At 44.3% G+C, this 23,872-nt stretch overlaps 1 protein-coding gene across 2 annotated transcripts in view; it reads right to left on the bottom strand.

Moving 5' to 3' along the window:
* Positions 1-23,872, bottom strand: part of SYNPR (synaptoporin) — a 174,035-nt gene that overhangs the window by 58,829 nt on the left and 91,334 nt on the right. Inside the window, exon 1 of one of the 2 annotated variants that reach the window (XM_074957389.1) lies at positions 18,798-19,033. The exons of the other annotated variant lie outside the window; for it this stretch is intronic. Coding sequence (XP_074813490.1) covers positions 18,798-18,821 — 24 coding nt within the window. The 5' untranslated portion in view covers positions 18,822-19,033. Of the gene's footprint in view, positions 1-18,797; positions 19,034-23,872 lie in introns of those variants that run through there. 2 annotated transcript variants of the gene reach the window in all.

Raw genomic sequence — 23,872 nt, 5'->3', positions numbered from 1 at the left:
AGGTTCCAGCTTTATCTGCTAATCTTGGCTTCCTGCTCTCCCAGAAAAGCTAAAACTCTCATATTTGACCTTAAAGTTGTTCAGCTTCATCTAGACTAGAGGAATGGCTCCCTGGCGTCTTCATTCAGTGCCTCCTTCATTAGACAGCATGTTCCTAGGCCACCTTTCTTTCCCAACTGTTCAGTTGATCATAACTTGCCTCTCAGGCTGTGGATTCCTACTCTGAGGAGCTCTGCTAACATCAGGGGTTCATGGACCACTGTCTGAGAACCCTAATCTGAACTGGATGAGGTCCACACCAAGCTATGCCAACAGGTACTTACTTCTTCAGTGTTTGAAATTAAATGAAAACCAAAGATTACAAGCAATGCAATAACAGTCATGAGAACCATCAAGAGCTGCTTCCCTCGCCCCCACGCACACACACTCTGATCACACTGGTGCAGCTTTGGCACCACTTTCACCATAACAAGACTGGCCTTTAAAACTTGCACTTTGTGCTAAAGGAGCTAAAATTGAATGAAACCCCTTCCACCAGATGACTCCCTTTCCCTTAAAACTGGAAAGCAAAAGGGGCCATGACCATTTTTAATAGCAACATATTAAATATTTGCACCTTTTCATTAACGATTTTTATCTATTTAAAGTGTTTTACAACAAACACACTTTCTGGCATGATGATCAAACAAATATTCCCTTTTCCCAGTTCTCTATAATAAAGAGATTACAAAATTTTTGGCAAATTTTGTACTGCCTAACACCTTCCAATAGGGCTACATGAGAATAAGTCAGAAGAGTATATCGCTCAAAAAGTTTCCCTTTGTGCATTGGAAACACTTAGCTCTACCGTGTGGCTTTCAGAGGACACAGTATAACTCACAGTGTATCTTGATTAAGTTAGGATTTGTTTAAAGTAAATATAAAGACAATTCAACTAAAGATAGTAATGGGAAGATTCAACAGCACGGCGCAAATATATGGTGAAACATTTAAACATCCCAAAACGTCACTGATGAAAGATTAAAGAGTGCCTTCTGATCTAAATCTCTGCCTGTTCCTTTTTTAAACGCTGGCACTTTTCCCATGCCAATCCGAGATGTGCACTTCCTGGAATCACTTATCCCACAAGCAGGGCAGATGATCAGATTATTGACTTTGGGATTCCTAATTATATAAGCTTGACTGGTTGATAAATTAGAGCTAGCTAACATGATCACATTTGCACAGTGCTGGGAGGGGGATGATTGGTAAGAATTATCTTCCTCCCACTGTTATCCACATAGATTGCTGAGATTATTTCCCACTAGGATAAAAATTAAGAGTTACAGGAACCGTCAACTAAATGCCTGGATTTAGCATCCCATCTTTAAACAAACAGCAACATTATGGACAAAAATTGTTTTGGTGAAAGCATTGGTCTGAGTACCTCTCATTAATGGGAATTTGCAATATCAGGGGCTTCATAAATCTAAAACAATTGTTTTATTTCATTATTTCATAATGATCAATTTCAGAGTTTCGAGGACACTCCTCTGAAAATGCTGGTGTTGCCCATTGTTAGAGAGAGGATACCGGACTAGATTGTCCAGTTAGCTGATCACATCTGGCAATTCTTATATTTCTATGATCATTCTATTGCATGAACTGCATTAAAACAACTATAGTAAGCCACTCTAGAACATATGTTAGGTTACATTTGAAGTAAAAGGCCAAGACTTTCCAAAAGTGAGAAACCCAACCTCTGAAAAAAATCAAGCATCCAGAAATGGAGGCACCAGAAATCAGTCATTTTCCGATAATTTTGGGCAAATGCTTTAGAACAGAAGCGCTTTCTAGAGAGTAGAACATTCTCCTGTAGACCCAGGAATCTCAGTAACTACACACGCTAACCCAGGGTTAGATAAGCAAGGTAATGTTTCAACAGGGTACATTTAAACAGATTCTGATTCTCACACTAACAAGTTACATTGCACTCACGCTGAGGCCCCTCTACATTTCTAGGGCGTGTTAAAGTGGCCTTAGCAAAAATGGGACTCGAGTACATAATTCCAAGATAATGATATGGGGCCAGATCCTGAGTGCTGAGTGTCCTCAGCTCCCATTAGATACCAGTCTCAGGTCAATGGGAATCTCAAAGGAGATGCTCAGCAACTTACACATCAGGTCCATACTGGGCTGGATTGTCTTCTATACCTGTTAGCTTGGTGTGAGTTCTACTCTAGTGGAACATCTCCTCAACTCAACTCCTTTTGTGCTCCAAGAGCTGACTCCATTGCACGTTCTTCCCCCTCTGCCTGGGGCCCAACTGAGGTTCCCCACCTGTAAGGGAGCAGCGCTGTGAGCAACCAGGATCCGAGCAGGGTAGCAAAACCCTGCCAGCCTATTGAATACAATACAGCTTGGAGCTGTACTAACTAGGTTACATCTACCCTTGGAGCTAGGGGTGGGATTCCCTGCTCGCATGGCCATACCCGCACTAGTTCTCATTGAACTAGTGCACTAAATAGAGGAGTGCAGCCGCGGTAGCTTGCCAAGACCAGCCATTGCAGGTAGAAGCCTGCCTGGACCCCATGACTACATACTCGGGGCGGCTAGCTCATGCCACGGCTCATTGCTGTCTGTACTTATACTATTTTTAGCAAGCTAGAACAAGTATGTCTACATGGGTTGGGACTCACACCCTAGCTTCAAGTGAACATGTAGCCCATGTCCTTGGTCCTCTCCCTAGCTGGGGGACCTAGCAAATAGAAGCCATGACCTCTAGGGGGCAGTGGAGCTGTTCAACAGGGCAGAGGCCCTTCCTTCTAGGTACCCCACAAAGCTGGGAGAACTTGCCAGCTGCAAACTCTGCTGATCATTCTATGGTCATTGTCAAAGGCCCCTTACGTCAAAACAGTGACTCATGTTTCATGCCCAGAGAGGGGAGAAAAGTGCCCACTTATTCATCCATGCAGGTTACCTGTATTGCAGGTGGCAGTGTAGGGGACAGCATAATTTCTGCAGGGCGATTTCTCTCTCTCCCACATAGTAAAGCCTTAACCCCTTCCTCCTTCCCTCAACACACAGGCCAGCACTACTAAGTCAGCACAGATGTATTAGGATGGGTGCAGATTACATCCCCATTGAGGCGAGGGACCATTTTGTGATCTTAATGCACCCCCAGTGCAGGGAACCACAATACTGTCTCTGAGCTAACTACGTGCTACTCCTTACTCCAGCCTTCAGTGCTGTAAATTTTAAAATGAAAAAATATTTAATTTGGTTCTTAATGGAAGGATGATGGGACTGAAGTTGGTGATGGTCTAAGTGAGGAAAGATGTTACAATAATTTAGCATTACTATACTTTAATCCCAAGAAGAGAATTTTCTCTTTTGCTTTGAAGAAAATCATCTTTCCTAACCATCTTTCATTGATTATTCTAAAAAACCCATTTACCTCCCCCACAGAATGATATACTAGTCCTATCTCATTATACTTTAATAGAATAAAACCCAGCTGTACACTAGAAGATTAGATATGCAGTCTTTGAGGTAAAGAATACTGTTCCTTCAGACGGCCAGACAGAAGTCTCTGTACCGCTTTTCCTATTAAGTTCAAAATGTAATGTAAGCTAATGAGATACATTTCATCATTCTGTATTTGATAGACCAGCCATAAAATTGAATGTTAATGCTAAAGTGGCAGTATACACAGAAGAGTTAATATGCAGACAATAAAGGCATACTTAGAACATATCCTAAGAACATCTTAGTCTTACGGAAATTAAACAAACATAAAACAAACATAAAACAAACCTAGTTAAATTACACAATATGTATAAAACAATAAGCTGTTTCAGTCCTTTCCCTAACATATATAAAATGCTCACATTACCCGAAGACTTGTACAAGCTCGTGCTCCATTTTCTTCCCTTTCCTGCACTAGTGGCTTTCTACCCAGACACCAACACACAGTCTTCCAAAAACCCCAGATCTATTGACACACATTGTAGATATATTTAGGAGTACAGGAGATAACTACCATATATACAGGTTTTAGAGTAGCAGCCGGGTTAGTCTGTAAACGCAAAAAGAAAAGGAGGAGTACTTGTGGCACCTTAGAGACTAACCAATTTATCTGAGCATAAGCTTTCGTGAGCTACAGCTCACTTCATCGGATACATTTTGCATCCAATAAAGTGAGCTGTAGCTCATGAACAGCTTATGCTCAAATAAATTGGTTAGTCTCTAAGGTGCCACAAGTACTCCTCCTTTTCTTTTTACCATATACAGTGATTCCATTGGTAACTATGCTGGGGTATTCCACAATGGGTTGGAATTGAAGTGTTCAAAGAATGAAGTTCATTCTTTTTCAAGACATGAAGCACGGTAGAAGTTACAGCTCTTCCCATGCAATCACGACAAGCACCTCCTTGTGTACTGCTCTTTTAAAAAGATGAAAGCAAGGGTTAAACACTGTAGATTTGCACAGTTAGCTGCTGAATACCTGAGGTCTCGATGCACACCAGGAACAGGAACGCTTCGGTGGAGCAATAAAATTATTCTGGAAGCTGAAAACTTTTCCAAGCGCTAGTGCCAGACCAGTGACCCAAAAGAAAAAAAATAATGTACGTTGCTGGAGTCTGTGTTAGGGCTAAGTCTGAAATATTGCACCTTCTATCCCACCAAACCTGCTGCAATGTGGCCATTTCGGGTGGGTTGGGGGTCAGTGAAGCCCCCAAGTAGCAAGATTTTTCCATTTGCAGTTACTTCTGGCCTTCTGATGAATGGCTGCTGCATTCTGCCTGTGCATTCGCTATTTTAAACTGTCCAAGTAGGCATCCAAAAGGCCTCTGAATTGGTAGCACCATCCTTCTGCTTGTACATTAGCCTGAGCACGAGATATTAGCCTCCCATGCAGCAAATGCAAAGGGAAAGATCGTCTCCTAGGCCACTCCCAGCCAGACACAAACCTCCTGGAGCCCTCCTGGACCAGAACTGCAAATGGAAATCTGCATGGGATCCAAGTTACTTCTAGTGTGCAGTGTTTTCTCCTTCTGGGGTGTTCGTAGGGATCTCACATTATGGTAGAATTGAATCCACCGCTTGTCAAACTCCCTGGGTGCTTTGGAATGAAAAGTACAATAGAAAGGTAAAATATCATGATTGTGGATGGCTAGCACAATGCTAAGGGCTGAATAAAAACCAAATATATCCATGTCCTTCTTGCATAAATCCAAATCCCGTGGATGGCAGCTGGATGTGACAGCAGTTTGTAAATATCTGAAAGTTGTAAACGTTGGAGAGGCATAAAGCACTGTTCAGGATGCCACAAGAAAGGATGAGGAATAATGGTATCAAATTGCTCACAAACCTTATCTGGCAATGTAGAATGGAATAAAATATTTTCTTGTTATTATCTTAAGAATGTGACTACGTCTACCAAGAACAATTCTGGAAACTCCATTACTGGGAACGGACACAAAATAGGCTAACTAAGGCACTAGGTGAATATCCAGGAAGGAGAGCACTAAATACTGTTAGACTCACTACAGGCCCTGTCAGCTTTTTCCAATATCTAGAGCCAGGTTTCCAAAACATGGTTGCAGCAGTTGCACCTGCGGAAATGAGTGCATGCCAGTTCCATGCACCAAACCCTACATTTTTGTGCACAAACTGGCATCTGCACTTGAAGATAGGGAGTTATGCAGGTACTTCCCAGTTTGGGCATCTGATCAGTGTGGGGGGTTGAGAGCACAGCTGCTCTACCAAGCTTTGGGAATACAGCAACAATGTGGGTTTCATTAGTGTTATACAGCTGTGCTTTTGGAAAGTTCGGTAGGCATTTCCAGCCAGATAATGTCCCCAGGGAATGGAAACTGATGGGTGCTAGAATACTTCATTATCTATTTTTCTTTGTTCTCTCCATTAGCTTCTTTTCATCTTGCCCAGCATTATCTTGTAGTTTTGTTAAAATTTGATACCAGCAAATGTACAGAACAGAAATGATGGGCAGTGTAACATTAACTAGAAAATGCGACCCTACTAATCTCTGATGGCTATAAGACATAGCGTGGGTGAAAGAAAGAAAAAAACTCCCAGAGTCCCAATGGACTAAAAAGTTATGATTACAGGAAAGGCCACTGTCCTTCAATCACAGTGCATTATTTATGATCTAATTATTGCTTATTGGCAACCTTAAATTATACTTCAGCAAAGATATTTCTGGATGAGTGAGAGGGAATTAACCTCATTATTGTCCTGTCAGACCACCATGGCAGGGCATATTAGAAGCCATTAATATCTTCCCTTTAGCTGTTAGCATTACTGAGTCGGACAGCTTAGTGGCTTGGTGTTGTTTACTTTTTTCCATTTTCCCCCATTTATCAAGAAATGTATCGTTTGACATTTTTTCCTTTTATCAAGAAAGCTTACGACAATGTATGTAGATTACATATATGGGGTCAAGGAATCTAGAACTAGATTAAAATGCAGAACATGATCTCTGCGTAAATAGCTTTGTGTTAATAAAATGGTACTGTAGGTACAGCCCCTTTCATCTGAAGATCTCAAAATGCTCTACAATCATTAAAACAATTGGACTTCCAAATAGCCCTATGACATATCTGCCAAGATTCATAGATTCCAAGGTGAGAAGGGACAATTGTGATCATCTAGCGTGACCTCCAGTGTATCACAGGCCAGAAAACTTCCTCAAATTAATTCCTAGAACTTTTAGAAAAGCATCCAACCTCGATTTAAAATATGTTGTGACAAGGTTCCTCCTTTGCCTTGGTGGGTCCTGCGCTTATTGGCGGATTTGCTCACCTCAGAGATTCACGGCAGTCCTCAGTTTGGCCACTTTTGCTAGTGGCTCAAACCTGCCGTTCACTCAGCTAACCTCATCACTGGCCAGCCTGGGAAAAGGGAAGGAGAACAATCTCCGCAGTCTCTGCTGATACACCATGTGGGTCAGGGAACAGCCCAGAGACCTTCCCCTCTGGGGGAACCCACAGTTCAGGTCAACTCCTCCTGTGTCTGACCAGGAATTGGGAGGTTTGGGGGGAACCCGGGCCCGCCCTCTACTCCGGGTTCCAGCCCAGGCCCCTGTGGACTGCAGCTGTCTAGAGTGCTTCCTGGAACAGCTGTGCGACAGCTACAACTCCCTGGGCTACTTCCCCATGGTCTCCTCCCAACACCTTCTTTATCCTCACCATAGGACCTTCCTCCTGGTGTCTGATAATGCTTGTACTCCTCAGTCCTCCAGTAGTACGCCATCTCACTCTCAGCTCCTAGTGCCTCTAGCTCCTTGCACGCACGCCACAAACTGAAGTGAGGTCCTTTTTAAATTCAGATACCCTGATTAGCCAGCCTGCCTTAATTGATTCTAGCAGCTTCTTAATTGGCTCCAGGTGTCCTAATTAGCCTACCTGCCTGAATTTGTTCCAGCAAGTCCCTTCTTGTTCTGGAACTGCCCCTGTTACCTTACCCAGGGAAAATGGACCTGATTAATCTGGGGCTAATATATCTGCCTTCTAACACTCTCCTGTAGCCATCTGGCCTGACCCTGTCACATAGGTCAGTGATGGAAAATCCACCCTGATCTTTGGTCAATTGTTCCTACAGTTAATTACTCTCACAGTTAGAAATTTACACCGGGTTTCCAGTCTGAATTTGCCAAGTGATACTCATCCTCCAGTGACAGACCGGAGTCCCCAACTCTGGCAATGTTTTCATGAGTCTTACGATAGCTGCAGGGCTGACTGAGTAAAGGTATGCATGTTAACAGGGTCTGCTGGGGCACTGCTGAAAGAGGGCAGAGTTAAGGTTGCCTGTGCAATCTTAAATCTCATTTCCTGGTTTTCAGAAGTTTGAGTTTTATTCTACAAGAGGACAACATAGCACCAAAGCAATCTTAACCCTGCGTTCATGGAGTGTTTTGCCATCTTGCCACCCCCTAATTATCCCTCCCCTCCCAGAAAGCATTCACATGTCTAATTCCACACCCCCACCCCAAAAGGACTCTGGGGGGTGCAGGCAGATTGGGGTGCCCTGGCAGAGCTGTGGGATACTCTGCACCTCCCTCATCTGAGCACCCAACCTGTCCCTTACCACCCATCCCAACTACCTTCCTCACCTCACTGCACTCTGTAATGGCATGGCACCCACCTCTCATGAGTGCCCCCTTCTGGTCGGGTGTGTCTGCACTTCTCTCAGTTTATCGTGACTCATTCTGACAGTTTCTAGGGACTCAGCCCTCCCGCCAAGTCACTCACAGTCTGTACAGAACATAATTCAAAACAGACCCCTTTCAGGGTATTAGTCCAACAATGTCTTTAAGTGCTCCTTGCCCTGGTAGGGGGCCATGCGGTAAGGGGCCAGGCCCCTAGGGCTTCCTCCCTGGAGACTCTTCATCAACTCTGGTCTGTTCTGGGTCCATCTGGGCTTCTTATCAGTTCAGATTCCCTTCTGCAGGTTTATCACTGTCCAGTTGTGGGTCACTTCCCCAGTAGCTTATGGGGGTAAGCAGGTCCGCCCACTACTCTGGGTCCCAGCCCAGGGACACTAACAGTAGCAGTACCTGCTCCCTTTAACTAAAGTGCTTTCAGTTTCCCCTGGACCACTTCCCCACAGCCCCAGCCTTCACCAGTGTTTCACCCTTACCTCGGGGCTCTTCTGTTTCAGGCCCAGAAGCTAGCCAGGAGCTCTCTCTCACTCCCCTGGTCCTTGCCAGCACTGAGCTGTCCATGGTTCTGCAGTTCCCTTTGGCCAGCCAGGAGCACCAACTGCACTCCTTACTGAGTCTGGTCTGCACTGCGGCTCCTTTTGTTAAGGCCCGGCTTGACAAAGCCCCAGCTGGGATGATTTAGTTGGGGTTGGTCCTGCTTTGAGCAGGGGGTTGGAGTAGATGACCTCCTGAGGTCTCTTCCAACTCTAATCTTCTATTATTCTATTATTCCTTTTATATTAACCTGCAACCCTCTGATTGGTTAGTCCCTTGCAGCACCCCCAGATTGGCTGCTTCCTGGGCAGTCTCTCTAGGTAGCCTGAAGGACTTAGCGTCACTGCTCCTTTCCTGGGATGGGTCTGGCAGGACCCTGAAGCCTCCAGCAGGAGGCCTCTGAGCCTAGTGCACTCCTCATACAACCCACATCCTTCTCCCTATGTTCCCCCACTGCTCCACCACCTATTACTCCTCTCTTCCCAGGAAGCATTCACATGACTAGTTCCCCCCCCCAAATACTTTGATTATATCCCCCCCCAACCTAAAATTGCCACCCATAACTCACAAATTGTAGCAACTTCCAGTTACTCAGTTCAAAACACCTTTTGTCTTGTCAGGTGGGGACTTACGATTAACTTGCCCGTAGGCTATGTCCACACTTAAGATGCTATAGCAGTACAGCTGCACCGCTGTAGCACTTCAGTGTAGCCTCTCGCTACAAGGACAGGAGGGGTTCTCCCATTGCCAAAGTTAATCCATCCCCTCAAGAGGCAGTGGCTAGCTCATTCTTCCATCAATTGATTCGTCCATCAATCTAGTGCTGTCTACACCAGGGATTAGGCTGGCACAACTATGTCTCTAAAGGGTGTGGATTTTGGGTGTAGCTACGCTGATGTAAATTTCCAAAATAGAACACCCTTTAGATGTTAACGGGAGGGTGAGTTTACAACAATCAAGTGGTCTGTGATTCATCCAGTCATTGGTACCTCTCTTTTAACAGTATAAGGGCTGGTCTGCACTAGAAAATTAGATGAACCCAGCTATGATGCTCAGGGGTGTGAAAAATCCACACCCCTGAGAGACATAGCAATATAGATCTAACTCCCCCCAGTGAGACAGCACTAGGATACCAAAATAATTCTTCTGTCAACCTAGCTACCCTCTCCTGGGGAGGTGGATTAACTACAGCGACGGGAGAAACCCGCTCATTGTTTGCAGTGAGTGCCTACATTGACGTGCTACAATGACACAGGTTGCAGCCTTTTAGGGTAGACAGTCTCAGGCAGCAGAAGTAAACTGGGGGGGCTCTATAACTCAGAAATCCTGGGTCAAATGACCCACATTTGGACCATTAACACTACCCCATACCTCCATGACATACTCCAAATTTCAAAGCAATCCAATTAACCGTTCAGATTTTAGAGCACTTAAGAGTCAAGCTTTAGTTTAAAGCATATAAAATGGGAGGAATGGAAGCCCTCTCGCCAATTCTCTGTATTGGCAAATACACAGTGTAAAAAGGTACAGTTTGTTAAATGTAGTGTTCAGTTTGGGTTCCCCAAAGATTTAGTGAGTCCATCCACTACCTTGGGTAAAACTCAGTCTCAAACCAGTTTGTCCCACAGCTCATAAGTAGTTTGATCTCTAGCTCAATGGGGGAGGGGAAGACCACTAGAACCATTTTTTAAAAAATCGTTATCTCCAGAACCCTTCAGTCAAATGACTCCAAATTTGGGTCACTAACCCTACCCTGAGTCTTCCTGAGGCACACCAAAATTTCAAAGAACTCCAACTAAGAATGTTGATTTTATTAGAGGACTTATAAAGGTTGACCTTAAGCAGATGTCGTGATGCAACCCTAACTACTCCCACACCACTATAATTATAGCGGTTCTCCAGCAGATGATTATGATCAGCTGAATTCCACCCTAAGGCTGAATAACATGAGAAGCATGGGACTGCCCTGACTGTCTGAGACCAGACTGGGAACAGTCAATGAAGTTATTTCAAGTGTCCAAGGGCAGTGAGGGAGTAACAGAATACTCTTCTTGCCTGAACTGATAGCCAAGTTCATTGCTCCTCAAGGACAATGTGCTGCCAACAATGGATATCCCATTGATGTCAGCGGATATCGTATGTGCGGAAAAAGGATATGATTGCAAATGAATAAATATCCTGAAGCAAACCCCAAGTACAAAGCCAAATAAGCAGATGCCTCCATTATTTGGAGGACTTCTATTTTCAAATAAGGGTTAAGAATTTCAAACGGCAGGACCAAGTGCTCCCCCACACAGTGACCACAATGGGTCTAACTCACTGACCCCTTTTCCGGCACCCTAGATCTTTGTGAGAAGGGTTTCATCACTCCCCGATGTCCCTTCAGCTCTCTACAGAAGAACACCTCTCAGGACAAAATGTTCCTCTCCAATCCGAAATTCAACTCAAAACTATGCCTGCCGCGCAGACCACCCTCATGAATGGATCTCCCCATGTGGCTGGTTTGAATGGTGCTCACTGTAAGGTTATCGCCACCATGCCCATTATTAAGCCAGAGAGGTTAAATCTAGAGGGGTGCAAAACATCCAACTTGAACCTTGCATTCACTCAAGATCAGCTTGATTCCAAGTGAGACCGCAGCTCAGCAGTGCACCAGGCCTGGGAGCATCTCAGCAAATCTGCATATGTCTTTGTTCTGTCTGTTCTAAGGCTGGCTGCTCACGGGCAGCGACATGGCAGAGTCCAGAAAGTTGCCTGGGATATGGCCATTTCCCTTAACTCTGGAGAGTTGATCCTGGCCCCAGGTAGTCTGGGGGGCAAGGTGGAAGCCATGTGACCGTCTCGGTCACAGAAAGGCTAGGTGTAGCTGATCTCTCTGATCCAGTTGAAAATAAGGAAGTGAACAGGTTAAACCAGAATGGGTAGATTATCCCACTGACAGGAATGGCTGCGTGTGCTGGTGAAGGACGCAGAGAGAGGGGGAAAGGGCAAAGAGCGAAGTGCTATTTTGTTTTTTGCCTTTGGCAAAATCTCCGCAACCAGCTCAATCAAAATGGAAACAATTTTGCAGGGCACAGGCCGCGCACAGAAACTCAGCAGCAGAGCTTGGCATGTGTGTCTACCCGTGGCCTGGTATTATTAACTCCATCGATTAGTGGACATACGTATACCACGGAGAGCGCTCTGGGGGGTGTCCATTCTGCACCGGCATTCCCATGACATAAGGAGCACCTCTCCGTTCTGACTCTAGAACATGGCACTTGTCCTGCCCCGCCAGGTCAGCTGAGCCGCAGGGTCAATATTCACAACAGCCCTGTGCTGGATGCAGGGAAGGACAGAACTGAAACCTGCTAATAAAATACAGGCACCTGAAGCCACTCACAACAACATTAACACGCTATAAAGGCTTGGATTCTCCTCTGTATCCATACTGTGCTTAGCACAGAACAAACCCTGCACCATGGAAACTCCCTGCTGGCCAGCAATGGCCCGAGCTGTGCAAAGTGACAATCTGGGCCTAAGTCTTTTAAAACCTTCCTCAAGAGGTTGCCCAAAGTGGGGATCAAAGGCTCCCTCTCTCTGCAGCACACAGGACCAAAGCCAAGAGCGGGTGGCAGGGTGCTGGTGTCCTACACAGTCATTGCAGGGATAGTGACTAGCCCCACAACAGCAATCTGGGTATGCTTGCAATACCCTTGTATTCCACCTGCTGCACATTGGTCATGACACAGAAGTATCTAGCGCATGCAGGTTGCATGATTTCTTCCCCTCCCCTGACACGGAGAATCATCAGTAGAACGTGTTAAGCACGTTCATGGAATGTGACTCCAGCCCTCCCATCATGCTGGCACCAAGCACAGGAGTGCCAGAGTTTGGGAATGTTCTCTAGGTTTTACAGGCAAAGCTTCCCTCACTCCTGGCTTTGTATACCCATAAAACAGAGCAACTGGGAGGTGAAGCTTGAGGCTTGAGACAGCAACTCAGTGCACCATTATTAATACCTTCAATTAGGGGAACCTATTTCAGCCATATCTCATTGCTCTTATCATTTTTGAAGCCCCAAAAGCACTGATTTCCGGCAATGATTTCCAGAGGTTAATTCTGCATATGTGAAAAGAACCCTTCCCTTTTAGCAGTTTTCACAGAGTTTAAGGTCAGAAGGGACCACCAGATCATCTGTCTGACCTCCTGTATATCACAGGCCATTGAATTTCACTCATTTACTCCAATATTGAGCCCAATAACTTGAGTTTTGGCTAAAGCACATCTTCCCGGAAGGCATCTGGTCTTGATCTGAAGATATCAAGAGACGGAGAATCCACCAATTCCCGTGGTAGTTAAAATTTTGTGCCTTATTTCAAATTTATATTTGTCTGGCTTTTTTTTTTTTATTTTGCCACCTTTCCATTTCATTGACTGTCCCCTTGTTCTTGGGTGAAGAGAGAGAGTCTTGAGCTACTTCCTTTAAACCATTCAGCATTCTGTATATTTTTATCATGGCCCCTTTGGGGGTCATGGATCAGTGTTCACATTGCACTCTTTGTCGGTACCTGGCCCAGCCCAGGGATGCTAATGATCTAACCAGCAGACCAAATTCAGTGATGAGAATATGTTTCAAGCAAAGAAAATTTTGCAAAATTAAAACTTTTTTCCTCCTGTATATCTCAGCCCCTCCTTCATCCACTCCGCAAAGAGATTTTCATTCTTTTCACTCTAGTATTGCCTTGTAAAGCTCAAAACTTGACTAATTTTTAAGCAGAATGATACTAAGAATAATGGGGTTCTTAAAAATTGGAAAAGTTCCTTTTATCCCTTGCTTTTGAGGCATTATATACTGCCTGCTTACGTCACCCCTATATCCTCCACAGCTTCATCCTCACGACTTTTCTCCTAACACGTCTTCTTGGGCTCTTTCTCTTTCCACAGATTTTTATTCAGGTTTAATATTTAAAGTCGGGGGAGGAAGAAAAATCCTGCAGCTACAGTAGCTTGTGAACACAGGAAATATGGCAAACCTCCCACCCTCACTTGAATTCTCCCTAATTCTATTATCATTTTTACTTTCTGTTTTGAAATATTTGCAATCTCAAATAATCAGACTTCCTTTTATTTATTTTTACTGCTAACAGTCGTGCATTTTCTTTGCTGCTTCCCGATATGCTTCAACTCTTGCCAGATATGGGAAAGAGCAAGAACTTGTTTAAAACCAATAATGCGTCAATATGGGCTTCTCTGCAATTGAGCATGCTGTAAATTCAGAAACAGAGAAGAGCTAATTACAGTGGTTCTCACTAAGAGAAGATGATAGCCAGTGAGACACTTATTAGCACTTATTATTTGCCTTATGGTACCATCTAGAGGCCCTGATCAGGGACCCATTGTTCTAGGCACTGTACATACTAAAAGATATTACTATGAAATTGAGCCATTTTAAGTGAAATGTGCAAATACGTGGTTTTTCTTCCATCAGTTTCTGGTTTGTTAATGCCACAACAGGAAGCTGAGTTATCTATCTAAGGCGGAGTACCTAGCCTGATGGTCCCACGGTCAGGAAGCACAGAGAGGGTTAAAGCCACCTAGCTGGACTGGGTGCATAAAAGCCAGAACCCCAGGATCTGGGCACAAAATGTATATACTGACAGTATCATTCAACACTCAGGCGAAACTCCCATTGATGCTAACAAGGATCTTTCCTACACACCAACTCTACGCAAGTGTGATCACCTTTTTACCCTAATCTTCCAACTCCCTCGTATGAAATCAGTCAGTTAATGAGTTGTTGGTGCCCAGATGTTAAAGGCTTGTGAGTGTATTGCAGTGCATCAGCTATGTTTATGCCAAAGTGCTTGGGAAGGTTATTGACAGTTGTGTTCATTTTAAAATTAACTCACCCGATAATATACCAAGTTTCAACGATGTCTCAGGCCTTCGACAAAACTGGGAAGTTGAACGTGATGAGAGGGGAACACAGAAGGGAGAGGACTTTTATAGCACCCTGAAATCTCTGTGGGCCCAATCCTGCACTCCCACTTATTGAAGTCAAGAGGAGTTCAGGAGGGACTTAAGGACTGAATTCCACCCCATGGGACGCGCACTGTCCACCTTTGCAAATGAAGGTCAAGTGGGTGTTAGAAAGAAAATTGAAACAAAACGTGAAAACAATGTACAAAAATAAGGAAGTATTGAACAGTTTCACTAGTCTAGGTGGGTAAGTGTATACACACCATGTGTGTGTATATCATACACACAATACAGGGGAGCTCCTGCAGGGCCAATGCTACTCCACCTCACACCAACATATGGGGCAGGAGATAGTTGCCACCGTCTTCCCCAGGCTGTCTATAGAGTGTGTGTGTCGTGTATGGCTGGGGTGAGAATGCACATGATGGGGTGTTGCCAGATAAACGTTTTATCTGCATGCTTCCTTGACAGCTGCATTACTCAGGATTAATGGAGCCAGGAGTGAGTTATGCTCCTGATCCCATACAGGAGCCCATGAAACCTTAATTGCACACAACATTTATTATTTGTGTTGTGGAAGCAATTAGAGGGCCCCGTCAGAGATCGGGGCCCTGTTGTGCTGGGTGCCGAACAAACATACAAATGTCCCAACCTGAGGTCCCAGTCCAAGGCCTTGATCCTGTAATAAGAACTCCATGGGGGCACAGGGTCTGTTCATGTCGAATCCATGCAGGATTGGGGCCTAAGGGCCCAATCCTCCAAACACTTATGCACGTAAATAACTTACTCAATACAGAAATACTACCAATTTCAATGGGACTAATGCACAAGAGGCACATCACTCACCTACCTAAATGTTTCCAGGATAAGGCCCTGCCTGCTGTGTATGCCTCATATTGTAGGCAACAATTATCTGAGGAATTGTAGAGTTGAATGTTTTGCTATTGGTATTGTTTGCATCTCACCAGGCTCCTTTAGTTACCATGCAGTCGGCTGGACAGGCATCAGGGGAACAGAAAAAACCTAACTAAAACTTTAGAAACCTCCACAAATTGCCCAAATACTTCCCCTCCTCCCCCATGCAATCAGCGAGAGAAAGCGTGACTCTCACAATCCCAATGGCATAAACTTCACATTTATATTTTGGATGAACTGAAGTATTGAGCTGTTAAGATGGCCCTGATCTAGGACTGAATCCTGATCTGCACTTCAGCTCAGGGGAATTTTGGGGGAAAGAAAGTAATATTTTTCCTGGCAGCTACTAAAAACCACTTAGAAGTTTGAAAAATGAGAAGCATTCACAGTGGGGATAGATTAGCGGGAAGCAGACCCAGCCCCCCCCAACTGTTTGCCAGTAAATAAAGATGAAGCACTGTCAGAGATTACAGTGGCAAGAGTGAAATGTGCTGGACCACACAGATAAATTAAAGGCTGAGCAACAAGTCACTAGCACTGGATATTATATATCCAAGAGCACCGAAGGAAGGGAAGAGCAAAGCGGCTGAGCCGTTAGCAAAACTATACAATCTCATTAAAATCAGCTACTGTGCTGGAAGAATGGATACACACACATATGGTTATGTATGCACACCCATCATTATACATATATGTCTATATAGCCATATCTCTCTCTATAATGCTACAGATCGCCAGAAGCATGTGTGAGCAAGTACATGATGGTGTGGAGTGCTATACAGGTTTTAAAGGATGAATTTGGGATGGTAAAGAATGTGGTGACTGACCAAGCCATGAGCGAGCTGTGCAAGCCGTCTGAAAGCGGGCCAATAATACCTCTATAGGACTCCACTCCTTCATTATTCAGGATATGCCACATATCTTATAGAAACACTCATTTAGCACGGCTTCACAGACTTAAAAAACGATGCGTTGGACCACGTCTTTTGAACCCCAGCCCTTGGAAACCCAGGTGGCTTAGTAGCCAGCTGTAAAGGGCTCAGTGAGAGCCATGAAAACCAACCCAGAGAGCTTTTCTGTACATAAATTCTCGTGACTTTCACTTGATAGAGTAGCCAGTGGCTGAATAGGAATTAATTATCTTTTGACCCCTATATATATCCCTGGAGGACAGGGCTGCACAGAATTCGTGGAGCTTACTCTAATGCTACCCCTGCTACTGCTGTTCTTGGTACAGAGATCCTCAGAGAACAGGGCTCTCGATCGGGTGTGTTTCCTGAGCCTTATATTCAAAGTAAAGGATAAGCCGAGAACCCCCACTGTGATTAGATATTAGACATTTGATCCTAAGCTCTAGATATCCTTGCTTCTGAGGGTATTCAAAGTGCCAACCATGTCTGATGTTTCACATCACCAAGACTTTTCCCCCCGATTGCCACCCAATGTCCTCTTTGAATATTACCTTTTTGGTTCACCTGGCTTTCTGCAGCTTGTACATGATTTGTGCTACTGACCCTTCCCTAGCAGAAGAAACATAACAATTCTGAAAAAAGTGACGGGATATTTATTTTGATATACACCATCTTCTACAACCTTAAGAAATGAGTCTTCTTGTACAGAAAGAGTGCAGTTATAGGAAAACGGGCAGCAGGTATAAAATACACAGTATTTATAAATTGCTAACAGGCTAAATATTCAAAAGTGACTAAGAATGGTATACATTGGATCATTTTCAAAAGGAATCAAATCTGATTGGGTTTGCCCAGCTTTTGCTTGTATTTTTCAGTGTCCTATACACGACATCATTTCTCTTGTTAAATGTAAAGGAATGTGTCCTTACAATTGCATTATTCCAAATCAATAGCAAACCCTACAGCTCTGAGTACAAGTGGCACAGTGGCAACCTTCGGGAATGAATATTGATTTCTGCGTATACAGGGGAAGAAGGAATGAGTAACAAATTCATCCTGAAAAACGTTTAAATAGCTTCAAAAGCAGATTCTGAGATTGCAAAGCATTTATTGCCTAATTGAATTTCTTTTCTGAAAGAGCTCACCTGAGACTAATAGACACAGTATCTTAAACTTTCACTAGAAATATATAACCTCACCTATGATTATCTGACATCCTATCAAACTCTGCTTTCATTTCCATTACCAGAATCCCTCCCTATGACTGATATCATGATAGTAATGAACTTATACCAGAACTAATATTTTGATATTACAAACATGTATTTCTTCATACATGTTCTTATGACAGCAATCAATCTGTAGCTGTATAACAATTATCAGGACTTTTTCAAGACTTTTGGGATACTAAGCATCAAATGAAGAATGACTCATATTTAGCTAATTCTAATATGAAGGAGTCATGGGACCAATGCATGAATTAATTTAATGCTACAAATTCAGACGTTTACCATGCAACCTCATCAATCCAATAATGGTGAACATTTTTTTATCTTGCTTAGGTACATGGGCATCATCACTGTTTTTATTGCCCCATCCAAGTACATGGCACTTTACAGACAAATAAAAAGGCAATGTCTTCTTATTTACAGGTGAGCAAGGAGGTATATGAATAAGACAGAATGCTAAGGAATGAGGCAATCATTGCTATTCACAAGCTGGAGCCGGGAAAGCAACAGTATACCAACTTGTGTAATGACCTTACACTCTGCAAGAAGAAAGCTGTCTGGCTATTTCCTTTAAAGATTACCTTAGTTTTCATTAAGACATTTGTAAAATCAGCAACACCTCCTTGCTAATCAACAATATTTTTCTTACATATCCATAAAAGTACAGTCTGGTATTCACATACTTCAGTTCAATCAGTATTAACCAGTTCCTAATGGTTTAAAAAAATAACCCCCAAAAAACCCCTCAAGCACAGCTGCACTATTTTTTAAAGACTCTTCGATTTGAAATGCCAAAAGTAAAATGCTCAATCACAATCCCTTCCCTATTACAACCTCACTCCCCCTACGTTATAATGAAGTGCAGAATAAGTTTTCCAACATAGTTTTCCCCACTATGAGAAGCAAAATATAAAATGGAAATATCTTCATGTACATGAATTTCAGGAGAAACACAGATCAGTGGGGGTCAGAATGTGAATGAAAAGAAACCAAACCTGATATAACTGGAGATTTCAAAATCATCTAACCACCCCCCCAAAAACAGTACAGTTACACACACACACATTTATATAAACTTACCGGAGCAAATATCACCATACACATTTACAAAAGGATTTATAATCCAACTTCCCTCTCCTGAAATAAAGCAAAGGTTGTCTCATACTAAAAATAAAGGCTCCCAAAAAGCTTCTCAGTAGAGAGAGCACCAGCTCCTTGTCTCTCTTTTTATGAAGCAAATAAGGAGAGCAAGAAAATCAATGCTGAGAGAAAGTGAGATGATATACCAATCAGGCAGCAGCCTCAACCTTATTTGCAGAGGGATGGCAAAATGGTCATATTATTAGACAATGACTACACACAGGCTAAGTAAAGAAATTGAATACTTTCCCCTTGGTGGGAAGAAGAATGCTTTGTTGTGGTGTAGTTACCACTATGGTGTGCTATAAAATGTAGCTCATTACTCACCATAGTAAATGCAGGATTGCTTTTTTTTTTTTTTTTTTTATGAACATGGTATAGGAAAGAAGCTCTCTCTCTTCTCTACTGGGTTTGTGCTAAGACTAAAGGTTGATTCAGATCAATGATATTTTAAAAAGAGCACTTGGTAGGAGTCATGATGTTGTTAATGGGGCACTTTGGATATTTACTGTATCTAGACAGATCTATATTCTGTCGATCTGCACAGATTCTCGCGTACATTAAATACATAGAGGAGCCCAGTCGTGAAAGTGCTGAGCACCTCCAATCCTCCTGGGCTTTAATGGGTGTTGAGGTTGTCCAGTACGTTATAGGGTTGATAGAACTTATTTTTTCTTGACAGCTTCTCTTTGGTATAAGAAAAGTAGGAAAAAGTTCTATTCAATTCATTGTCCAAAACCTGAAATATTAATCCCGTACCTGTGCCGACCAGATAAAGGGGGAAAGACAGCAAGATTGTCTATTAATTACATCTGACAAACACAGAGACCAGCTCACAGATTGGATACATGGGATTTTTATAGCACTTCCATGGAATTCTCTTGGAAAGAGGAACACAATGTACATCTACACTGCAATAAAATACCTATGACAGAACTGCGGCTGGCACGGGTCAGCTGACTCGAGCTCGGGCTGTGGAGCTGAAAATTGCAGTGTAGACATTTGGGCTTGGGCAGAAGCCCAGGGTCCCAAACCCTGCAATGAGGGTGGGTCTGAGGGCCCAGGCTCCAGCCAAGCCCGAACATCTACGCTGCTATTTTTAGCCCTGCAGCCTGAGCCATGAGCCTGAGTCAATTGACCCAGGCTCTGAGACCCGGTGCCACACGTTTTATTGCAATGTAGCCGTACCCATAGTTCCCCATGCCTTGCAGGACCGGGCTCTGTCCCTCCACAGCTCACCATTCTTTGGCCTAAACATCAATTCCTCACATTTGTTCCCTCTCCGCAGTTAAACAAGGGGCAAAAGGAAAACCAGCCCATAGCAGTGGAGCTTGCTACACTGAGCATTTTATTTTATCCCTTGCTGGTTAACCTTTGACAGGGTAAGTATAAAGCGCCCGTGTATCTTGTCTTTTTGGGCAAAGGACTTGGTTCAGTGCTTAGTCTGTGGGGGTGATTCTTCAACCGTTCACCTTGTATTGTCATTTCTACCAGTGGATAGTGGGTGTAAAGTGCTCCCAGATCACAACAGTGGCATTTTGCACCGACTCCAATACTGAACGGCCCTTTCTGCATGCTTCTCCTCCATCTCGCACAGGGCCTACCACCCCCTGAACCTTCGTATCTGAAGTCTTCACTGTACACTGCAATAAACATACGCTGACACACACTCCTGTGACTTTACAGAAAAACAAGGCAAATTAATACAAGAAAACACACTCTTTTATTCGAGGACAAGAGATGCATAGTTATATTTCACATAGAGATGTCAACTGTGTGACGACAAGTCTGCAAAGCTAGATTGAAACCCATTTGCTTTCAAAAGCTGGACAGGAGAAAGTTCCAGCACAGGGGAGGCACTGGGCTAGATTCTGTTGTGTGACACCAGTACAACTCGACTACTGACGACACTGAGAGCAGAATTTGAGCTACCATACTTTGGCCATTGATTTTACATCAGCATAACCCCACTAACTTCCCAGGGTGGGTTTGGATTTACACTGGTAGGAATGAGAAGAGAAGCAGGCCTTCTCTTTATTGGGACATTCTAGAGGACAAAAATGAAGGAGGTTGCCCTAGTTGGATGATTAGATTTAAGCTACTCCAGCCATGCACTCTCTCACAGGCCTGATCTTAAGTCAACCCCAAACACAGTGGATACCCAAAAGTTTGTTGTAAGGTAGGTATTTTGCCTACCAGACCCTTCCATGTGAGTGATGCTGCAGTCTGTGATGTTGCCCTTTCGGCGAGCATGGCCCATGAAGGTACAGCGCTTCCAGGTTGGCCAATGACATTATTATTTATGGGAAATAGAGTGTGCAGAGAGTTCTCTTGCGAGAGACTTTACAATGCAGCTCCAGTGCTTGGTGTATTTAAAAGGTAAGTGAAGTATTTGACCAATGAGATGTAGGGTGGTAATTGGAGCCCCAGGCATCCAGATAAAACAGCAATCTCAACTCCTGTGATCTGCAGCACTTGGGAGCACTCAAATTCCACTGCATCTTCAATCAGCACACTGAACAGCTTTCTAATCTGGAGCAATGGATTACATACTGAGTGAATACAGGTTTTGACAAGGACCTAAACAGTGCAAATGCAGAAAGTGCATTCTTACTTAACTAGACAAGTGATCATTTTAGGACATGAAAGTAGTGGGTGTTGGGGAACAATTCTTTCCTTTCCCCTCCACCCATAGGAGTTTGGGGCTTTATCACTTCTCTGTGTTTCAGAGATGGCAAGGCAGGAAAGAGAGAGGGAAGCAGAAATTCTATATGACCCACTTTGTATGAACGTAACCACATTGAGGCGTAGTGCCAATGCACTGTATCAACTAACGAACGCGCACAGGACAATACATAAATGGCATCGTATATGGCATTCAAGATGGACTGAAAATGAAGCAGCTTCCCTGCAATATGAACAGCACAGTAATAAAGTGCAACACAGGGATATTCAATACAATGTGAAAAGATGACCCAGGAATACATAAAAGTTACCATCCAAAATCCCCACTGTAACTGAACGGGGAATAATCCATGTCCTTCCATTACTGTTTATGAAGCTCTCTGCCACTCCGCCTCATACACAGTTCTTCAAGGCTTAATTGAACTCCCAGCTGAGATCTCTTGCTTGTGCATGCTCTTTTCCACGATGATCATGAACAACTGAGTTTTCTTGCTAGTATGAAAACTGGTTGCATTTTAAAATGCTTTGGTACATCTTACAGCTAGACTCCTGTTGCTTCATGGAAAGGCATAAGAAACCTCATAGTGGACCGTTATGGAATGAGCTGTTTCTAGGGAAAGGCCTTCCAGCCCCTGCCAGTTAGTGGTTGGCATTGTATTCCTTCTCAATATCCCATTGAAGACTAACTCAGCTGGAAATATTGTGAGAATGCTCCTCTTTACACGACTTCTCCAGACAGAGCTGTCCCGCCCATATAACAGACTGGGGCAACTGCCCTGGGCCCCGTGCTTTGGGGGCCCCCCACACTTTTGGGGGGGAATGCCACGGGGAGGCCAGGGCGGCCCAGGAGGCTAGCCGGGGGGGACCTGGTGCAGGCAGCAAGGGTCGGGTCTGCACCCCGAACTCACCGGCCTGGGCATTTATTTCTTGTCCGCAGCCCCCTGGGCTCGGGCTCAGTCTCTGCGGCTACAGCAGCAAGCAAGCTGGCCCCAGCCCACTCCTGCTCCACTGGCTCCCGGCGTTGCCTGACACCGCAGAGTCCTAGCACCCCCCAACCACTAGTGCCAGGGCAGGCTGACCCTGACCCTGCCCTTCCACCTCAGACAGACCCTTCCCTTTTCCGGAAGGACCCTCTACCAGCACAGGGGGCCCCCTCGCCCCTAGCACAGGTGAGTGCCAGCCATCATCTCCTCCATCATCCCTCGCCCATCGCCCCGCACTGGTGTCCCTCCAGTGCCCCACACCTCCCGCTTCCACTGCCCTTTCTCCTCTATCCAGGCACTGGGTGGGGTCCTTCAATGCCACCTTCAGGCCAGCACCAGCTCTTATCACCCCCCTGCCTCAGGGTCCTCCTTGCCTTTCAGTTCTCCAGCCTTGTGGTCCCCCTTCCCGCAGTACCAAGACCTGGGGTCCCACAACTCTGTTCTCTCCACCACCCACCAGGACTAGGGTCATCCATCTGCTTTTCTGCCTCCTAGCCCCCTCCCATCCACCAGAGAAAATAGATCTTAGATCCCCTCCTCCATGCTGGAGGGTCCTGGTTCTCCAGCATTAGGGCACATATAGGCTCTCCAAGAGCCACCCAGTTCCAGAGACATGCACTCTCAGTGTTGCAAATGTGTAATTACAGTTTTAAAAAATCCACGGAGGGTAGCGAGACCATGGGTACCTGGGAAGTGAGTTTGCTGCAAGGAAGTCCAGGAAGGTGGATTTGAGAATGCAAGCGGTGCGACACTAATTGTGATTGGTGAGGGTTTTTTTTAATTATATGAACTTCATTTTAATTATAAAAAAGAACTACAATATAACAACATTATAATTATACAGCTGGGCGCTATCAATATTTAACCTGCGGCCAGCAGCTGCCCTTGAAGTTCACTGTAACCAGATTTCACCTGTATAAAAATGTTAAGGGGAGCCCCATACAGGCTGATTTGCTCCTGGCCCTGCACCCCACCCTAGGGACAGCCCTGTCTCCAGATAATGTTATGTTCAGGACAGATGCCCCAGAAAACAAACACACACACACATATACTGTTAAGGAGGCATTTTACAATGGCTTCCTCTTGCCCAATTTTAAGTTAAACTCTGGAAAAAAACCATGAAATTCCATTACATTTGAAACTTCAAGCCTGAAAAAGCTCAGACCCATTCTTGTAATATGATCCCAACTCAGTGTCAGTTTTCCCTGGGGTGAGAGGTTCCCCCGCTCTAGGTTGTTTCACAAGATACAGATCAGCATTACACAGGGAAATTCTTGGAGGAGAAAGTTTATTTGGACTGTAAGTTCCTTATTTAGACCACAATGCTTCCAGGGAATCTGCTAGCAC

Source organism: Natator depressus, chromosome 7 (assembly GCF_965152275.1).
Source record: "Natator depressus isolate rNatDep1 chromosome 7, rNatDep2.hap1, whole genome shotgun sequence".
Taxonomy (NCBI): Eukaryota; Metazoa; Chordata; order Testudines; family Cheloniidae; genus Natator; species Natator depressus.
The sequence above is the reverse complement of the archived record's forward strand: the minus strand, read 5'-3'. Positions and strand labels throughout refer to the sequence as shown.